The sequence below is a fragment of the Oncorhynchus nerka genome, linkage group LG12 (genome assembly GCF_034236695.1).
Source record: "Oncorhynchus nerka isolate Pitt River linkage group LG12, Oner_Uvic_2.0, whole genome shotgun sequence".
NCBI classification, from domain to species: domain Eukaryota; kingdom Metazoa; phylum Chordata; class Actinopteri; order Salmoniformes; family Salmonidae; genus Oncorhynchus; species Oncorhynchus nerka.
In genome coordinates, this window is record NC_088407.1 from 61,510,947 (window position 1) to 61,532,577 (window position 21,631).

At 44.8% G+C, this 21,631-nt stretch overlaps 1 protein-coding gene across 1 annotated transcript in view; it reads left to right on the top strand.

Annotated features, from left to right (window-relative positions):
• Window positions 1-21,631, top strand: part of LOC115138521 (echinoderm microtubule-associated protein-like 5) — a 59,496-nt gene that overhangs the window by 13,862 nt on the left and 24,003 nt on the right. The window contains exons 2-9 of the mRNA XM_065025712.1: window positions 5,554-5,713; window positions 10,205-10,303; window positions 10,740-10,808; window positions 17,267-17,452; window positions 18,262-18,397; window positions 19,029-19,230; window positions 20,590-20,727; window positions 20,944-21,200. Coding sequence (XP_064881784.1) covers window positions 5,554-5,713; window positions 10,205-10,303; window positions 10,740-10,808; window positions 17,267-17,452; window positions 18,262-18,397; window positions 19,029-19,230; window positions 20,590-20,727; window positions 20,944-21,200 — 1,247 coding nt within the window. The remainder of the gene's footprint in view (window positions 1-5,553; window positions 5,714-10,204; window positions 10,304-10,739; window positions 10,809-17,266; window positions 17,453-18,261; window positions 18,398-19,028; window positions 19,231-20,589; window positions 20,728-20,943; window positions 21,201-21,631) is intronic.

A 21,631-nucleotide genomic window follows, 5' to 3' on the forward strand; every position in this document is an offset into this window, starting at 1 on the left:
TCCAATTGACTCAAATGATGTCAATTAGCCTATCAGAAGCTTCTAAAGCCATGACATAATTTTCTGGAATTTTCCAAGCTGTTTTTAAAAGCACAGTCAACTTAGTGTATGTAAACTTCTGACCCACTGGAATTGTGATACAGCGAATTATAAGTGAAATAATGTGTCTGTAAACAATTGTGGTAAAAATTACTTGTCATGCACAAAGTAGATGTCCAAACTGACTTGCCAAAACTATAGTTTGTTAACAAGAAATTTGTGGAGTGGTTGAAAAACTAGTTTTAATGACTCCAACCTAAGTGTATTTAAACTTCCGACATCAACTGTATATAATCTGAATATATGTTGAATATTACCCTATTACATCATCATGACCCCCAGCTTAAATGAAGTTTAAAAAAAAATGACCACTGTTACTTGTTTTCTTTCTGTCTGTCTTGCTGTAATTCTTCCTCTCTTTCTCTCTACGTTCCTATTCGTTCCTACTCTCTGTGCTCTGTGTGGCCATGTCCATATGTAAACCATGTGCACCTGGATTCACTAGTTTCTCATGTAACGCCAAATCTGTGTTGATTCGTGACCTTCTTTATTCTAATAGTATCAATGAGAGGGTGCAGCAGGACTGCTTGCGTCTGTCTGAGGATGTGTAGTATTTATAGCCTTTCTAAGCAACCTACTCACTCTCGCTTTGCCTCATTTCTCTGTTTCACCAACCCAGCGATCTATTTCAACTCTTCTGGAATCCCTGATCTTATTAGCAGGACTTTGCGTGAGGCTGTTCCCTCTTTTGACGCAAGAGTTCGCTTGAAAGCAGGAATGTCTGACACATCTGTCTAACACTTCTCTCTGACTTCAGATGGGTTGTCCTTGTTATTGATATGATGAGATGCAGATTTTAAGTATGCTCACACAGTGACAGTTGATCCAGCCACACTCGATTTCGTGCACTCTGACACATTTGCTTGCTGTGCTCTTTTAAGATGAGGTCCCTAGTCTTCATTGGTAATGAATGTGCACTGTGTTGTATCTAGGTTATAGAGATGTAGTTGTGCAGTAGAAATGTAATGTGTCATCCTTTATTAGGGTTGGTGTGCTATATATATATATATATATATACACACACAAAAACAACACATTTATTAGAGTTGGTGTGCTATATATATATATATATATATACACACACAAAAACAACACATTTATTAGAGTTGGTGTGCTATATCCCCTGTTTGCTTGGATGTGTGGTGTGTGTGTGTGTGTGTGTGTGTGTGTGTGTGTGTGTGTGTGTGTGTGTGTGTGTGTGTGTGTGTGTGTATGTATATATATATATACACACACACACACAAAAAACACACATCCAAGCAAACAGGGGACCATGACACATCTCCTGACGTTCCGGGGACGTCTTATTGATACCTTTTGTTTGCAGGGCATAGTGTGTGTGTAACATGTGGTGAACCTATGCTCGGTCAAACACGGCATGAACATGTTGTCAGTGTGAAGTCATGCATGCGGTTTAGCTTATTACTGTGACGATAATAGCTGGGGATAAGCCTTTTGCTCATGGTTTTCCAGCACACATTCGTCAGCTTGGCTATTCATTTCTGCATCCTGGTTGGCGCACGCCTGTTCAAAATCCCAATGAGTACACTAGTACTACAGTCATCCATTCATTCATTATCCAAAGCTGCTTATCTTGGTTAGTGCTGCTACAAAGCTCAAATATGGTCTTGGTTCCAGATAATAGCATAACAAACTGTGATCTCAATTAATAGGAAAAACTCAATTTTGCCACTTTTGTATTTATAGGTTGGAGCTGCCTCGCCACAGACAGACAGGTGCAGTACATTGGCTGTGTTTACACAGGCAGCCAAAATCTGATATTTTTTCTACTAATTGGTCTGTTGACCAATCACATCCGATCTTTTCACAGCAGATCTTTTTCAGTGCTGATCTAATTGGTCAAAAGACCAATTAGGGGAACAAATATTAGAATTGGGCTTCCTATGTAAACACAGCCATGGTGTAATATTGGCGGACAGATTAAACAAGCTTTCTAAAAGCCAAGGAAGATAAATACTTTTAAAAATGTGCTAATCTTATACTTCCTTATAATCCTGAACAAGAGCAGACAAGGTGACTGCTGCATTAGTGTGGATCAAAACTGACTTGGAAGCTAGCCATGTTGTGACAAGTGGTGTGTCTGTGAGTGAGTGTGTGTGTGTATGTTTGGCTGTGAAACGTCATAATATCCCTTTTTAATAGACCTTTAACATGCATTTTCTACTCTATCAATCAAGAGACAAATATGTTTGTATTTGATTTTTTTGTTGTTGAGTGAAGTCATTACAAATGTAGGGACTTGGATTCAAGAAAGATAGGCTGATGTAGTTGCCGATTTTGAGTGCATAATTTGTTCCTTTATTAGCCATGTCAATATAATTGAGCTGCAACAATTCTTGTTTGAGAGGAATCAATTAAGATTTATACAATTAAGCAGACTTACTGTGAAACGAAATAAACACACACGCATGCAAGCAGGCACACCGGGCTTCAGTGAAACCCTTTTTCCTAATGACTCCATTGATCGAACCCTTTAGTTAAATGGTTCCATGGCTTTGCCCTGAATGACGTTTCTCCTGCCATGGCTCTGTCACCATGATGATGGGCCATAATCCATGCCAAGTCCCTGAGCCACTGTCCCTGTCCCTGTGCTTTACATTGCTTCATCTGAACATGCCCTATTCACTTCCTCTTCCCAACAGTACAGATGTACGATCTTAATTTGATCAACAGGAAATGTGAATTATTATGTGGATTATAATTAATGGAAATTCTTGTAGGGGTTTAGTTTTTTCCCTTTTTGGGAAAGCAGGAAAATTCTTAGCAACAAAATGAAGATCCTACATCTGTATAGCAGTGGCATCCAGCACCACCCTCCATGACTGCAGAGTTATCCAGCCCAACACGCCTGCCTGCCAGGACTCCGAGTGCTCTTGGCAGGTGGAAGCCAGCCACATCAAACAGCCGTTTATCAAACCAGAGCACTGCAGCACCCCCCCAGCCCAGAGATTTCCCAATCTCATTAGCTGATAGAAATGTAATAGAGGCAGTGACGTTATTGTGACGGAAGGACTGGGAGGAGTGTTGCTATTTTACTGTCTGTAGTTGTTTGTCACATTATGTCAGTACAGGAAAAGGAAAACTCCAAGAGAGAGGTTTGACTTGACATCGAGTAAAGAAAAAAACTGACTCTACGAGTCAAGAGATGTACTATCTTTATAAACTAGTAGAGCGGCCCTAGTAGAGCGGCCCTAGTAGAGCGGCTGAGTCTTGATTGATGTGGTGTGCCCCAGCTTAGCCCTGCCTTCACAGGCTTGAGTTGGGAGGAGGAGAGGTTAATGCCCTTGTCTCAACCCTCACTGTCACTGTTAATGAAAAAGTAAACGGGTTCCCCATCTCTCCACACACTCTCCAGCTGCTCTGACGAGAACACAGACCACTGCTTGGAATTTCCTTAATAAGGATGTTTCTCTACCCTCGGATTTAGAAAGGAAAGTCCCCTGTCCCTGCAGCTGCCATTCTCTGAGTCTGTTGTGTACAAAGACAGTGAAATTCATAGTGCTATTTGGCAAGAGTAATGCAACCTCTCTGCAGGAAATGTAGAGTTTATTCTGAGTCACACTCAAATGGTTTTTGTCTGTTTCTGACCTGCACAGAGTTTGTACTCAGCAATGCAAAGTGCAATGTTTATACAAAGGTTCATTGATCCGATGTCCTTCTCGTTGTTTCATCTGTGTACTGAATAAAGCTGCTGAATGTATGCTATTGGTAATCAGTGTGCTCTTGACCTGATAACTATTACACTGCTTACAAAAGCATTTTCATCTCCTCTATCCCAAGGAGCACCAATCATATTCTCTTCCTCTGACTACTATTTTTAGCTGCTTGGATATGATTATGTAATTCATACAAGAGGTGATGACAAGTTGGAGGGGGGAGGGGAGATGACAGGGAGGGCGAGGGGTGAGATAAAGAGTAAACCTCTCTCGTGAGTGAGTGAAGGCGACGTGGAGATGTGGTGCGATAGCCCTGTTCTTCAAGCCTATTAGCCCATCTCAGACTTACAGATAGATGTATGATCTTAATTTGAACTACACTGAGTGTACAAAACATTAGGAACACCTTCCTAATATTGAGTTTACAACCCTTCAGCCCTCAGAAAAGCCTCAATTCGTCGGGGCATGGACTCTACAAGGTGTCGAAAGTGTTCAACAGGGATGCTAGCCCATATTGACTTCAATGCTACCCACAGTTGTGTCAAGTTGGCTGGATGTCTTTTGGATGGTGGACCATTTTTGATACATACTGGAAACAGTTGAGCATGAAAAGCCCAGCAGCATTGCAGTTCTTGACACACTCAAACTGGTGCGCCTGACATCTACTATCATATCCCAACGTGCAATACTGTCAATATCACCATGTGTTAGTGTGGGTTTTCAGTGAATTTATGTAAATCACAAAGCTCATCTGTATTTCCTGCGGTGCAGGAAAATTCTCAGCAACAAAAAAAGAGTGATCAGATTAAGATCCTACATCTGTATCGCTAACAAAGCACCACGGCTGAATAGAGGAATTACACCACCAGGCTAAAAAGCGATTTCCAGAGCTGTGACAGAGGGAGCAGAATATTTCTGAAGCGCATTTCAAATGCAAATTGAGTGTCACAATCAAATATGAAAAACTCCTGACCCCGAGAAGGCTGGTTTCCCAGAGAAACCCCCCAGCATGCTGATGCATGTTGATCTCTGGCCTGCTCTCTGAATACACAGACACAGGATTAGAAGTTGTGGAGGGCAGTTGGCAAAACAGGTGCCCTGATTATAATGGTGGGAGCTCCGTCACATTATGAAATATATAACAGGCCAACGCAGGGGAAGAATTGCCCTGTGAATCATTCAGACGTACCTGGAAGTTGACTGGCAGCTGCTGTAAGGGGGATGCTACATGCATCAGACTGCAGGCTGTTGCTCAGATGTAGAGCGTTCCCCGGTGGAAGAGGGGGAGAGCAGGGGGGAGCAAAGAGTGGCTGCTTTTGATGCCTACAGTATCTGTGCTTGGGAGCCCCAGATGATGTTGTAAAGGGGGCAAAGGGCAGAGCTTAGAGGATGAGAAATCCTGAATTTGGGTAGGCTATTTCCTGCCGTGCCCTGTGTGAGTGTATAATATCGAAAGGAGGGCTAAAGCTACCATTCTGACTCACCATGTTCCTGCCTTGGCCTATCACAGATCCAACATGGCAACTCAGGCTAATAGCTTCCACTCTCTGATAATGCAAGGCCTTCCTCTGCTCTGTCTTTTTTTCGTTCTATTTTTACCCAGGCTATCTGAGGGGGATAATCACTGATCATTAGGCCTATAGACTGTGAATCGTCTCACTGGTCTCTTTTTGGAGGGTGCAGCTGGGTTCTCTGAGTTCTCTCTTTCTCTTCCCCACTCTCTGTCACTCTGCTTTTTTCTTTCTCTGACTGTATCTCTCTCTCGCTCTCCTTACAGTTTAGCTCTGCATCCGGAGCGTGTGCTGGTAGCTACGGGACAGGTGGGCAAGGAGCCTTACATCTGTGTGTGGGATTCCTACACCGTACAGACCGTGTCCATCCTCAAGGACACTCACACACACGGCATCGCCTGCCTAGCCTTCGACCTCGATGGACAGGTACAGTTCTGGGAAAGGGGATACCAAGTCAGTTGCACAACTGAATGCATCCAACCGAAATGTGCCTTCCGCATATATGCGTAGCCATGCTGTGTGCTCATACAAAAACAGTGACACATATGGCTACTCATGAATCAGTATTGACAGAGTGAATTCTATGTCAAATGTGGATTTTTCAAAGAGAATGTAGGATCCAATATTGAGCTGCAGTGGTCACTGTAAACCTTCCACATCCCACCGATCCCTCCTGTTGTATAAACTATTTTTACTGTGCTTTGCTAGATTTCCATTTTATTGTACCACATCAAGTGACAGATAACGTGAAAACCCTTCAGACAGTTGTAGATGAACAGGAATAGTTCAGTAAGAGATGAATCTAACAGCTACATGACTGTTGTCTCCTCTGCTATGGGATGGCAGTCGCGATCCCACTCGGCACGCCTGCTGGCTTGTGTTTCTTAATGACACATCTGGGATTAGACCAGCGGTATTAGCAGGACAGCTATACAGAGGGAGAGACTGAGAGAGCGAGAGCGTGAGAGAGAGGTTTAACTTTAAGAGTCGGCTGGAATCTTTTTCATCCACTGACTCAGAGTTTGACAGGATGTTGTGAAGTTACGGTGAGCCAACCGAACAGTAAAGGGCCCTGAGCTTTGACGACTGTACTACAGTAGTTACTTATGGGCTTGTTTCCTTTGTGCAAACTCTTGCTATAATATTGCAGAGCTTCATGCACATGTTCCCCAATTTATAAATGACTAAAGGTCTTTTGGGGAGTGTTCTGAGACAGTTGAAGACCTTCACAACACCTACATATTGTAATATGAAACTAAAGGGGTGGCAGGTAGGCTAGCCGTTAGAGCATTAGGCCAGTAACTGAAAGGTTTGAATCACCGAGCTGACAAGGTGAAACATATGTCGATGTGCCCTTGAACAGGACACTTAACCCTAATTGCTTCAGGGTCACCATTGATAATGGCAGACCCTGGCCGTGACCCAACTCTCCGAGGCTGTCTCAGGGAGAGTGGGAAATGGAAAAAAAACACATCTCCAATTCTCACATGCGTATTAATGTGTGAAATAGGACAAATATAAGCACCAAATTATTAAATATTACTGTTCATGTCCATTTACTTAGTTTTAAAGTGTAAGTCCCCCTCGAGTCCATTGCATTTTAATGAAGGTTACTTATGTAACTGTAATTGTTCCCTCTTTATTACCATTATGCTGTAAATATGCATTAGGCATTATAACAGTCTCATATGCAGTGGGGAGAACAAGTATTTGATACACTGCCGATTTTGCAGCTTTTCCTACTTACAAAGCATGTAGAGGTCTGTAATTTGTATCATAGGTACACCTCAACTGTGAGAGACGGAATCTAAAATCCAGAAAATCACATTGTATGATTTTTAAGTAATTAATTTGCATTTTATTGCATGACATAAGTGTTTGATCACCTACCAACCAATAAGAATTCCGGCTCTCACAGACCTGTTAGTTTTTCTTAAAGATCCCTCCTGTTCTCCACTCATTACCTGTATTAACTGCACCTGTTTGAACTCGTTACCTGTATAAAAGACACCTGTCCACACACTCAATCAAACAGACTCCAACCTCTCCACAATGGCCAAGACCAGGGAGCTGTGTAAGGACATCAGGGATAAAATTGTAGACCTGCACAAGGCTGGGATGGGCTACAGGACAATAGGCACGCAGCTTGGTGAGAAGTCAACAACTGTTGGTGCAATTATTAGAAAATGGAAGAAGTTCAAGATGACGGTCAATCACCCTCAGTCTGGGGCTCCATGCAGATCTCACCTCGTGGGGCATCAATGATCATGAGGAAGGTGAGGGATCAGCCCAGAACTACATGGCAGGACCTGGTCAATGACCTGAAGAGAGCTGGGACCACAGTCTCAAAGAAAACCATTAGTAACACACTACGCCGTCATGGATTAAAATCCTGCAGCGCACGCAAGGTCCCCCTGCCCAAGCCAGCGCGTGTCCAGGCCCGTCTGAAGTTTGCCAATGACCATCTGGATGATCCAGAGGAGGAATGGGAGAAGGTCATGTGGTCTGATGAGACAAAAATAGAGCTTTTTGGTCTAAACTCCACTTGCCGTGTTTGGAGGAAGAAGAAGGATGAGTACAACCCCAAGAACACCATACCAACTGTGAAGCATGGAGGTGGAAACATCATTCTTTGGGGATGCTTTTCTGCGAAGGAGACAGGACGACTGCACCGTATTGAGGGGAGGATGGATGGGGACATGTATCGTGAGATCTTGGCCAACAACCTCCTTCCCTCGGTAAGAGCATTGAAGATGGTTCGTGGCTGGGTCTTCCAGCATGACAACGACCCGAAACACACAGCCAGGGCAACTAAGGAGTGGCTCCGTAAGAAGCATCTCAAGGTCCTGGAGTGGCCTAGCCAGTCTCCAGACCTGAACCCAAAAGAAAATCTTTGGAAGGAGCTGAAAGTCCGTATTGCCCAGCGACAGCCACGAAACGTGAAGGATCTGGAGAAGGTCTGTTTGGAGGAGTGGGCCGAAATCCCTGCTGCAGTGTGTGCAAACCTGGTCAAGAACTACAGGAAACATATGATCTCTGTAATTGCAAACAAAGGTTTCTGTACCAAATATTAAGTTCTGCTTTTCTGATGTATCAAATACTTATGTCATGCAATAAAATGCTAATTAATTACTTAAAAATCATACAATGTGATTTTCTGGATTTTTGTTTTAGATTCCGTCTCTCACTGTTGAAGTGTACCTATGATAAAAAATTACAGACCTCTACATGCTTTGTAAGTAGGAAAACCTGCAAAATTGGCAGTGTATCAAATACTTGTTCTCCCCACTGTATATCCTTCCACTGAAATGTTATCATCTTTGCCAACTCTCCACAGAGTAATACTTAGGGCTTATGGACAGTCAGGGTTTATGTACAGTCATTTGTTGTCTAGTGTTTGCTGGAGTTCTCATATTTCAAAAATCTATATGTCATGGCTCAAGGACTCATTTTTATCTCTGTGAGTTTCCCACAGGGCCCCTCAGTGGTTCTACCACCGCTGTTTACAGAGCTAGACCATGGAAATGACCTCATACATTTTCCTGGTTGGATAGAGTCATCTAGGGATTGAGATAGGATGTGACAGTTGTAAAACCATAACCGGCTCTGGCTCGGAATGCTTCTGTGTTCACTGGGTCTCCTGATCTCTTTCTGTCGTCTACTGATCTGGTCATGTCTATGTTCAAGTCAACTTTGTGTGGATGAATTCTGTGTTATGTTGCCCCTTCCAGAAAAAGAAATAGAGCAACCATGTCTAATTGATTTAATGTTTTATCCAAGACATTTGACATATTTATTGGCTAAACAATATTGCTCTAACTCTGTATAGTAGTCTTAATATCCACATAGGGCTCTTAATTGCAACCAGTTGGTCACATATGCCACTAAATATCTTTGCTGTGCATCCTGGAATGTTGATTTGGTTGCACCAGTGTAGTCTGTTTGCCAGTCTTTTTATGCCACTCCTTGTACTCTGTGTCATATGCCATGTGCCATAAAAGGAGTGAAATGTTGGCTTCGAAGACTTGCAACCAGACTAGCACCAGTATGCGCAGAAAACAATTCACCCAGATGATAATAGCAACGTTCCCAATGAAAACTACAGTCTTAGAAAAAAAGGTGTTTATGTAGAACCTAAAAGGGTTCTTCAGCTGTCCACATGGAAGAACCCTTTGAAGAACCCTTTTTGGTTCCAGGTAGAACCCTATTGGGTCCCATGTGGAACCCTTTCCCCAGAGGGTATTTTATGGATAAGAGATTGTATGTAGGTTGTATGTTTCTGAATGATGCATCTTCCTGCCTTGTTGACCAATATTACAGAACGCCGCAGATTACGGTTCGATTTGAGCAGGGAGCGCCTCCCTCACCGGTTTCGGCGGGTCATAGCTCGGTGCAACCCGACCCGGCTTAATCGAATCCCCTCAATGGCAGAAGTTAGAGCCCTATATCCACATGCGTAAACCTTCTGAATCATTTCAGTACATTTCTTCATGTAGACTTTTCGACCCAGATCATCTCTGCATTCTATGCTGAATGAATACCCCCAGTTCCACAATGTTTCATCGTGGGGTGGAGCTTTACCCTTCTTTCTTCTCAAACACAGTTAAAGTAGTTCTCCTCCCCTCCCATGGATTCTCTCCATGCCCAGACATGAATTCAATGGCAGATGGAAGTGGCCTCTCACCACCACACACAGCAACGTGCAGCAGAGTAGAGCTGGATTTCCATAAGCATCCCCTCTCCTGGTGTTGCCTACTCACTAGGCTATAGGAGCCCCTTCCAGCAGACTCATACAGATAGGCTCCCAGCCAGAGACAGAGGCATGAAAACGGGTGTTTTTACTGTTTTCAGCCAATGTTCTCTTTTATTTAATTGTAGTCATCATTCTGTTTTCATAAAATGCTGTTTCCTTTGCAGTGTTTGGTCTCGGTGGGTCTGGACTCCAAAAACACGATCTGTGTGTGGGACTGGAGGAGGGGCAAGGTGCTGGCAGCGGCTCCTGGCCACACTGACAGGGTAACTATACAACACCATCCTCCCCTCTCTGTCCCAGGCACCAGGCCTAGATCAATCTCTTCAATTACTGTAGTTAGAAATGCAGCCAGGAAGGAGCAGGAAGGAGCGGCAGCCCAAAGGAGACGCACATGAACAAGTTAGGCCTGATTGACCGTTAGCATTCCAGACTCTGTCTGAAGAGACGCTAAGCTAATGGAGTAGAATTTTAAAAAGATATGTATGCTGCTGTGTTATTTTTTTACTCAACCAACATACACACAAAGACTCACACAGACAAAGGCATACACACACTGCCACACCTTAAGTTTTTGTGTGAAGCCTTGTACAATGACTTTAATTGAAGATGACATCAAAAGTGTCGTAAACTAATTTGTTGCACGGTATGTTATGCATTTAATTGTACATAGTTAAACTTACCATGTGATCTTTCCCACAGATATTTGACATATCATGGGACTTGTACCAGCCAAGCAAGCTTGTTAGCTGTGGTGTCAAACATATCAAGGTACTGTTTAAATCAAGGTCATACCTTACAAAACTGGCTTACTCAAGGCCCTCAGCTGTCAAGGTGTGTTTGGATCTAGAATTGGTTGGATATTTAGCACACACAGATACACTATGTATAGGAAAGTATGTGGACACCCCTTCAAATGAGTGGATTCGGCTATTTCAGCCACACCCGTTGCTATGACAGGTGTATAAAATTGAGCACACTGCCATGCAATCTCCATAGACAAACATTGACTGTAGATTGGCCTTAATGAAGAGCTCAGTAACTTTCAACGTGGCACTGTCATAGGATGCCACCTTTTCAACAAGTTAGTTAATCAAATTTCTGCCCTGTTAGAGCTACCCTGGTCAACTGTAAGTGCTGTTATTGTGAAGTGGAAATGTAGCAGGCCTAAGATCCATGCGTTTCCATGGACAAGCAGCCGCACACAAGCCTAAGATCACCATGCACAATGCCAAGCGTCGGCCTGAGAGGTATCGTCGGCTGGAGAGGTAAAGCTCGCCGCCATTGGACTCTGGAGCAGTAGAAACACGTTCTCTCGAGTGATAAATCACGCTTCACCATCTAGCAGTCTGACGGACAAATCTGTGTTTGCCGGATTCCAGGAGAACGCTACCTGCCCCAATGCGTAGTGCCAACTGTAATGTTTGGTGGATGAGGAATAATTGTCTGGGACTGTTTTTCATGGTTCGGGCTAGGCCCCTTAGTTCCAGTGAAGGGAAATCTTAACGCTACAGCATACAATGACATTCTAGACGATTCTATGCTTCCTTCTTTGTGGCAACAGTTTGGGGAATACCCCTATCCCGTTTTAGCATAACAATGCCTCCCTGCACAAAGCGAGGTCCATACAGAAATGGTTTGTCGAGATTGGTTTGGAAGAACTTGACTGGCCTGCACAGAGTCTTGACCTCAACCCCATCGAACACATTTGGGATGGATTGGAACGCCGACTGTGAGCCAGGCCTATCGCCCAACATCAGTGCCTGACCTCACTAATGCTCTTGGCTGAATGGAAGCAAGCCCCCGCAGGAATGTTCCAACATCTAGTGGAAAGCCTTCCCAGAAGAGTGGCGGCTGTTATGGCAGCAAAGGGGGGACCAACTCCATATTAATGTCCATGATTTTGGAATGAGATGTTTTCGACGAGTGGGTGTCCACATACTTTTGGTCGTGTATGTTGTACATAACCAGTCTGATTATCAGAAGGTATGATGTCTTACTAGCATAATGTTTTCAAAAAGTTCGGCAAAGAATTGAACGGTAATGCTCTCCTTTTCTCTCTATCTTCTTTGCTGTATCATGATCATATCAAAGCCCTAAGTGATATATGCAAATGACTTTTATTCTGGAGTTTGACTATTAATCCATAATGTAAGTAGGACAGGCAATGACTCATAGAATTCTCTCTTTTCAAGTTCATCTCTATTAATGTGGACTGCAGAGGAGGAACAATTTCTTATTTTTAAAGGAGAATTCAGCCGTGGCTGTATGGACATGTTTCCCTTTCAGTTCTTCACATTCAACTTTACATTTCTCTATACAAACTACTGTCTTCAATGAAGCACTCATTTCTCTGCAAACACCTTGTATTAGATTCACGGTGTTCCCCTTGAATGGTCATTAAACACTATTCCCCAGATGAAATTTAGGCCAAATTGTTGTCTTGAGATAGGTATCATATCACAGGGAACTTCTGCGTTCATAAAATAGTTTTCATTTAGTTCAGTGTGCTTCTGTGTTCCATTGTGTGTTCACCATTGGGATAGGAATTGATCTACCTTATCTGTAATATGGAGGTGCTATCCTCTTTGACATATGTTTAGTATTTCTTATGAGACGTGGATCTCAATGATGACTCTCCATCCTCTTTGCCTGGTGTCTCCCCCACCCCCATCCCTCATGATTATACCTCTACTCTCCCACAACCCCACGCACGGACCCCAGTGCAGCAAACCAATCCCCTCCTCTCTCTCTCTCGCGTGCGCGCCCGTGCTCTTTCTCTCCCTTCCCCTTCCCCCTCTCACTCTTTTTCCCTTTCCATGTCTCTCTCTCTCTCTCTCTCTTTGTCTTTCTCTCCCTCTCTTTCTATCTCATGATGCCAAGGCAATCCAGCAATCGTCCCACATAATTCCCGAGCCTTTACCCTGCGGACCGTGTGACATCTGCTCCCCAGCCCTGTGCTCACTCAGCGATTATAGCACTCAATGCATCCAGCAGATTTAGCCCCAATAATCCCCTCACCATAGTCCCAGAAAAACACAGTCTCTGGGACTGTCTGCTGCCCCCACTTCAACACAAAAGACAAGAGGGAAGCAAGAGGATCCACCATTAGCTAAAATCCTTTTGTGATCAAAAGGTCATTTGATTTGGCTTTGACTGTGACATTTGCTTAGCAGCCCTGTGCCTGGGACTTGCAGACACGCACACGTCTGGCTGTTAGATGATTAGTTGTCCCCCACGATGAAGTCTGGGAGGGGACTGTGGATCTGTCTCCGTCCGTTGGTACATTAGTACATTCGTACTTTAGTCACAGACAACACTGGCCCAATTTTGACAAAACTTGGGTGAATGATGCTTCTTGCTGTAGAGATCCGGCATTTACACAATTATACTGATTGGCCAGAAGGTGGCAATATAACAAGATATTTAAAATATCTTAAAAAATCACGCTCCTCACCCCATTTGACCTAAAGTAATTTGGTACGTAGGTCCCTCTCCTCACAAGGAACACATTTCCCTCAGGGATCCCTCAGGTCCACCATGATTGACTTTCTGCTATTCAGAATTTTGTGAATTTTTCTGGCACAAATCTTGATATGTGGCATCTGAACAAAGGTCTCTCAAGGCAATATTTTCCAGACGAGTACCTAAAACGCTATTGACCAATAAACATTCATGTGGGTGTGGTCTGGCACATAAATGCATATAAATCAGTCAATGATATTTGTATTGTAACATAAATGTGTGCACATGTTGCAAACACTGTTTAGACTCAGCATGTGCAACAACATTCATATCGACCACACGGTGGTGCCATAACGGACACATGTTTATATCTCTTGATCTGTTTGACTCAGAGTGATGACATTTGGTACACATGTTCAGGGATATTAATCTAGCTAACCAACACAAGATCTCAGACACCGCTGACCCGATTTTTACAAGATTTGGGTGAATGATGCATCTTGTCATAGAGACAAAATTACACTGATTGGCCAAAGGGGTGTGCTGTGGTAATCAACTGTATGTATGCTAGTCACGTGCAATATTACAGACACCACTGGCCTGATTTTGACATTTGTGGGGGACGACATTTTTACTGTTGATTTAAGGAGATCCTTAAATGGTCTTTCACCATTTGCACTCTGTTTTCCCTTCATGAGGGTGGCATCCAATGTGCACATACACACATTCCTATACACATGAGCACACTAACACACCCATTCTGTGCTGAGCTGTTAATGAGCTAACCTGTTGCACCCTCTACAACCACTGTGATTATTATTATTTGACCTTGCTGGTCATCTATGAACGTTTGAACATCTTGGCCATGTACTGTTATAATCTCTACTTGGTACAGCCAGAAGAGGACTTGCCACCCCTCCAGAGCCTGGTTCCTCTCTAGGTTTCTTCCTATGTTCCGCCCTTTCTAGGGAGATTTTCCTTGCCACTGTGCTTCTACATCTGCATTGTTTACGTTGGGTTTCTGTATAAGCACTTTGACATCGGCTGATGTAAAAATGGCTTTATAAATACATTTGATTGATTGAAGGAGAAATGTTAAAGATATAGACAGGCAGAAAAGAGAGGCAGTCATGTGAAGAGAGATGTTAAGCAGTAGGGTGGGATGATTTCAGAGCCTCCTCCGGCAGGACCCTGACATAGTGGTGGAAAAAGTACCCAACTGTCATTCTTGAGTAAAAGTAAAGATACCTTAATAGAAAATGACTCAAGTAAAAGTCACCCAGTAAAATTCTACTTGAGTAAAAGTCTGAAAGTATTTGGTTTAAAATATACGTAAGTATCAAAAGTAAAAGTATAAATAATTTCTATTTTTTTTACATTAAGCAAACCATGGGCACACTCCAACACTCAGATATAATTTACAAACAAAGCATGTGTGTTTAGTGAGTCCGCCAGATCAGAGGCAGTAGGGATGACCAGGGATGTTCTCTGTTTAGTGAGTCCGTAGGGATGGGATGACCAGGGATGTTCTCTGTTTAGTGAGTCCGCCAGATCAGAGGCAGTAGGGATGACCAGGGATGTTCTCTGTTTAGTGAGTCCGCCAGATCAGAGGCAGTAGGGATGACCAGGGATGTTCTCTGTTTAGTGAGTCCGCCAGATCAGAGGCAGTAGGGATGACCAGGGATGTTCTCTTGATAATTGCATGAATTGGACTATTTTCCTGAATTGGACTATTTTTCTAGTTACATTCAAAATGTAACTAGTACTTTTGGCCGTCCGTGAAGTATATGGAGTTAAAAAGTACAATATTTTCTTAAGGAATGTAGTGAAGTAAAAGTAGTCAAAAATAGAATAGTAAAGAACAGATGCCCCCAAAAACTTCATAAGTAGTACTTTAAAGTATTTTTACTTAAGTACTTTACACCACTGCCCTGACAGGGGGGGGGGAGTTTGGTGCCTGCCTGCCCTGACTGATGGATTACACCCTCTCAACTTTGATAACATTAAAAGGTTTTCCCTGGAGAAGTGGTGCAGGAAGGTTCTGTTGTGCACGTGGCCATGTTACTGATTACTGACATTCTGCAAATCCTGGGCTGGGCACTGTTAGCTAGAGCATCTTCCTCTCTTTTCCCTTCATCTTCTTTATGACTCATTGTGGCCAGCCTAAGTCTTGGCTGGGGAGGATCGTCTGGTCTTGCTGCTCTCTCTGCTTTTAAAGAGAGTGGTTTTATTTGTTATTCTTTAGCAGAATTGAAGTGTTTCCGCTGTCACTGCGGCTCTCTCTCACTAGCTCAGTCTCTCTCTCTCTCTCTCTCGCTCCTCTCTCCCCCCCCTTTGGTCTCATTATAAACCCTCCAGCCTCTCGTCTCCTCTCAGCAGTAATTTAGAGCAGTGAGGGGATTAGCCGCGGCCTGCGTGTCCCTGTCTTATCAGACCCAGGCAGGCAGGGCCAGCCAGGCGCCCATTCGCGCCGCCTCCATTCCCACTGCCTGACTCCACAACCACACAACTCAACACGACCTGCCCTCACGCCAAGCACCCACTCTCTTCTTGGGAACGACTTTCTGGCTTGACTTCCCCAACAGGATTAAGAACATCCTCCCCTGTGGTGTCCCAGGACCTCAGGCTGTGCAGTGGAGCTGATGATGCTGGCCTGTGATAATCAATCCCTCCTGTTAACACACTGGCCCTCTCTCCCTCAACAGTGTTTGTGATGCTCTCACCGGCTGGGCTGGTACCAGAGTTCATCCCTGGATCCTATCTTAGCTCTACAGACGTACAGCTCTCTTCTCGTCTGATACGTAGGACACACTACACTGCACTTAGTACCCTCAGTGTTGGGATATTGCTACTATCTACATCAAACTCAAAGGTTGTTTGGAAGTTGGTTTACTTAAAGCCTGTATGTATAATGCATCATGATTACACCTGTAGGCATTTTACAAATGAACAGAGATCCAAGCTCTAGCTAAAGCTAGGGGGATAAACATTGGCATTGAGAGACATCCTCCTAAGGCAGGAAATGAAAAAGGCTGTCATGTTCCAGCTGCTCCCTTTGACGAGGGCATCTCTCTGTGCTCTGACACGTGTCACGGTGCCAGTGTCTGGGCATAGGAAACGCAACACACACTCAACTCTTTCCTTTGATCTCCTTGTCAAGCAGACAAAGCGGCTCTCCGCTTTATGGAATTTGTCCGCGGTCTGGAATGTGCCCGTGCATCCCAATGACCTTGTTCATGAACTATGGTGGGCCTGGGCTTGATAGAGACCAGTGGTGGTGGAGACTGTGTGTGATGGTGATACCTGCCCTGAGGCAGGGTGTGTCTGCATGCTGATTAGCTGATTATAGCTCTGACCTCCAGCGTGGGTTCACCACTGTGGACTTGGTGAGGGATTTAGATTTGAGCCTTTGTGTGTAAGGTTAGATTTTAGTTTGTGTATGGAGATGGATATGTGTGTGTGTGTGTGTGTGTGTCTGGGTGTGTGTGCATGCAAATGGAGATGTTACATGCAGTTACGTGCACAATGTGATCCCAGTGTTTGTCTTTGTCCTTTTGTATAGACCTTGTACTTTACAACATTAAACTAATGTTCCCTCTACAAATGAACACAAGTTCAAATGCTGCAGCCTTGTTTCCATGCTAGATAATGTTTTTGTATGATATTATTAATGTATGACTCTCAGGTAGAATGAGTTGGTTGATTTATTTATTAGCCACCCCGTTAAACTCAGTCTTCTCTCCTGTCTCCCCTGTTTGTTTCAGTTTTGGAGCTTATGTGGCAACGCCCTGACCCCTAAGCGAGGAGTTTTTGGCAAAACGGGAGATCTCCAAACCATCCTCTGCCTGGCCTGTGCCAGAGATGAGGTCACATATTCAGGTGCCTTGAACGGTGACATCTACGTCTGGAAGGGCATCAACCTGATCCGGACAGTCCAAGGAGCCCATGGAGTAAGTGTGTGTGGTTGTTGGTTCTACCTTCAGATCCGCTTTAGTTCTGCCTCACTTCCTGGTGGTGTCTCTTGTTTATGTGTCACCCCTGTCAGTAGTGGGATGTAGTTTGGGGAATGCTAAGCAGCAGACTCTTCTCAAATCAAGAGATGTCATGCTATACAGCTCAGGCTTGCATTCTGCTACAGCCCCCACATGTCTGCCTGCCTGCCTGCCTGCCTGCCTGCCTACACCCACCTTAGTGCTGACCAGTGGATGATTAAACAGGTCATCATCCATGTCCAACTCAGCCACCTGCGACTGATCGACTCCTCCGTCTATACAGCATGGTTTATTTAGCCTGATGCCAGCATACAAGAGGACCGGTTTAGCAGGGTGACACCATGTCATGTAGCCTCTTTGGCTCTCTCTCTTATTTTCCTCAGTGAAATGAATCAGCCGTTTACTTCTCGGGATGAAATGATATCTGTGAGTTCAACAGCTGCATGCAGGGCTGGAGGGGTGGGGGAAGGGCCCTCTACGTTGGTCCATGTCTGTCCTCTACACTCCAAGCAGTCTACTTCAGTCACTGTGTTGCACAGCAGGTGGCCCCCGGAGCCTGCCAATAAGTTAGGAAAAAACCCAATGGTTCAAGCGCTTTATGTGACGCACCGTTGTGTTATCTCTTCGCGCCGCGGCTAGTTTCTAATTGTGAAAGCCTTGTCAGACACGTGTCGGCTGCAGCAGGGCTGTCGCTAGCTGCTGTACCACTGGGCTGTCTTGTTCATTTGTGGTGCACATCCCCACTGACAGACTGTCTTTTCTTCCAGTCTGGGATTTTCAGCATGAATGCCTGTGAGGAGGGCTTTGCCACGGGGGGCCGGGACGGCTGTGTCCGGCTATGGGATCTCAACTTCAAACCCATCACTGTTATCGATCTCAGGGAAACAGACCAGGGATATAAAGGTGACATGCAACTCCCTCATCTACTCTCCTCTTCTCTAACCCCACACAGAGCCAGTCCACAGGATGCCAATGTGCACTGAGTCGTTAAATGAGCCAGTGTGTTCTTCTCATGCTGTTTGATAGTACAGGCCTTTTTGTATGCCTCCTAGAGCCCTTTCTATTACATCTAGAGGAGGTATTCTAGGGACTAATAGTTGTTTCCTTTCTTCCTTCTTTCGCTTGATTTGTGGTCTTGGGCCTAACTGTAGCTAGAGGTGAAACTAGCGGAGGTGGGTAACAGTGAGCAGGGCACTGGACAATCAGAGTACTACCTCTGTTCTTATGTGTTGTGTTGTTCCATTCCCCCTTATTCAGCCCAAAGTCTTATTCTATTACTCGTATACATATGTATGTATGTACAGTATATGAATATGTATGAATATACTGTATATAGCTACCTCAATTCCTTCTTACCCCAGAGACCGCCAACTACACTGTCTCCATAACAACTAATAGACTGTGTAGTCCTCTTGTATTCCTTCTGTCTTGTTCTGTTTCTAACAGCCACTCTGTGTGTAGGTGTCTGTCTGAATGTTTTTATTTATTAACTGTGTGTGTGCGTGTGTGTGTGTGTGTGCGTGTGTGATGGCAGGGTTGTCAGTGCGCAGCGTGTGTTGGCGGGGAGATCACATCTTGGTGGGCACCCAGGACAGTGAGATCTTTGAGGTGGTGGTCCACGATCGCACCAAGCCCTTCCTCATCATGCAGGGTCACTGTGAGGGGGAGCTGTGGGCGCTGGCAGTGCACCCCACCAAGCCCCTGGCCATGACCGGCAGCGATGACCGTTCAGTCAGGTGGGTGACCAAGCACAACCACTGTCAAACCCTAGGATTAGTTTATGCTCATTAGAACTACAGTATCCCTTCCACAAATGCAGTTACCCTCAATGATCTGGTGTGTCCAAAGCAATGTATACATACAGGTACACATATTCAGGTACTTATATGGTTAATTAAGGAATTGGACCCACATGAGTACTTACAAAGCTGTCTCTCCCTCTGTCTGTCTCTCCCTCTGTCTCTGTCTATCCCTCTGTCTCTGCCTCTCCCTCTCTCTCCCTTCGTCTCTTCCTCTGTCTTTGTCTCTCCCTTTCTCTTCCTCTGTCTCTCCCTCTGTCTCTGTCTCTCTCTCCCTTTGTCTCTTCCTCTGTCTCTGTCTCTCCCTTTGTCTCTCCCTCTGTCTCCCCCCTCTCTCTCTCCCTCTGTCTCCACCCTGCTGTCTCTCCTTCTGTCTCTCCCTTTGTCTCTGTCTCTCCCTTTGTCTCTGTCTCTCCCTTTGTCTCTGTCTCTCCCTCTGTCTCTCTCTACCCCTCTCTGTCTCTCCATCTGTCTCTGTCTCTCCCTCTCTCTGTCTCTCCCTCTCCCTGTCTTTGTCTCTGTCTCTCCCTCTCTCTGTCTCTCCCTCTCTCTGTCTCTCCCTGTCTTTTTCTCTGTCTCTCCCTCTGTCCCTGTCTCTCCTGTTGTCTCTGTCTCTCCCTTTGTCTCTGTCTCTCCCTTTGTCTCTGTCTCTCCCTCTCCCTGTCTTTTTCTCTGTCTCTCCCTCTGTCTCTGTCTCTCCCGTTGTCTCTGTCTCTCCCTTTGTCTCTGTCTCTCCCTCTCTCTGTCTTTCCCTATCTCTCCCTCTCCCTCTCTCTCCCTGTCTTTGTCTCTGTCTCTCCCTGTATTTTTCTCTGTCTCTCCCTGTCTTTGTCTCTGTCTCTCTCTCTCCCTCTGTCTCTCCCTGTCTTTGTCTCTCCCTCTCTCTGTCTCTCCCTCTGTCTCTCACTGTCTTTTTCTCTGTCTCTTCCTCTGTCTCTCCCTGTATTTTTCTCTGTCTCTCTCTCCCTCTCTCTCCCCCTCTCTGTCTCTCCCTCTCTCTGTCTCTCCCTCTCTCTGTCTCTCCCTCTATCTCTCCCTCTCCCTCTGTCTCTCACTGTCTTTTTCTCTGTCTCTTCCTCTGTCTCTCCCTGTATTTTTCTCTGTCTCTCCCTCTCTCTCTCTCTCCCTCTCTCTGTCTCTCCCTCTCTCTGTCTCTCCCTCTCTCTGTCTCTCCCCCTCTCTGTCTCTCCCTCTCTCTCTCTCTGTCTCTCCCTCTCTCTGTCTCTCTCTCCCTCTCTCTGTCTCTCCCTCTCTCTGTCTCTCCCTCTATCTCTCCCTCTCCCTCTGTCTCTGTAGAATATGGAGCCTTATAGATCATGCGCTGATAGCTCGCTGTAATATGGAGGAACCTATCCGCTGTGCAGCTGTGAGCACGGACGGTATTCACCTGGCGCTGGGCATGAAGGACGGCTCCTTCACCGTCCTACGGGTCAGGTGAGTACAGGGCAGAGGTCAAAGGGCACATCGGATTTTTTTCTGATTAGCTTGGTATGAACTTTATGTTAACTTCCTTTTTTTGCAATTTCATTACTCATGAACAATATGACAAGTTAGTGGATGCTTGGATACTCAATTTGATTAGAGAATGGTTGTTTCTTATTTAAAGAATATAGTGAATGACCTTTCCAGTAACGTCCTCCCGCTCCACAGAGATATGACAGAGGTGGTCCACATCAAAGACAGGAAGGAGGCCATCCATGAGCTGAAGTACTCTCCTGACGGAGCTCACCTGGCCGTGGGCTCCAATGATAACTCTGTGGACATCTACGGCGTGGTGCAGAGGTACAAGAAGGTGGGAGAGTGCATCGGCTCCACTAGCTTCATCACACACATGGACTGGTCCACAGACAGCAAGTATCTGCAGACCAATGACGGCAACGGAAAGAGGCTCTTCTACAGGATGCCAAGTAAGTCTGACGATGAGACGTCTCAGCATGTCGATAAATGACACTGTGAAGAGCCTTGTTCTCTATGGGAAGGAAAGTGCACCGGCTAAGACAGGATTTCTCTTGTCGTTTCTACACTGTTATGAATGATATTTTACAGCTATACGTGTCATGTATGCCTTGTTGTAGGGCTAGGGTTGTGACGATTGTGGAATGTTGGGTAACGGTTAATTGTCATTCAAATGGCCATCTTTGACAATGAGCTACTACATATAACACAGCCTTGGTGACACCCCTGGCTCAAAAACAAATGGTTTTGACTGCTTGGAACTTTTGGAAATGTAGCTTCTCCTCTCGACTGTGCCGTCCTGTTGTAAAATGATGAACAACTTTGCCAACTTCATGTAAAAATGTTCAGCTGCTGTTGTGTAAACTACTGTGTATCTACTTGA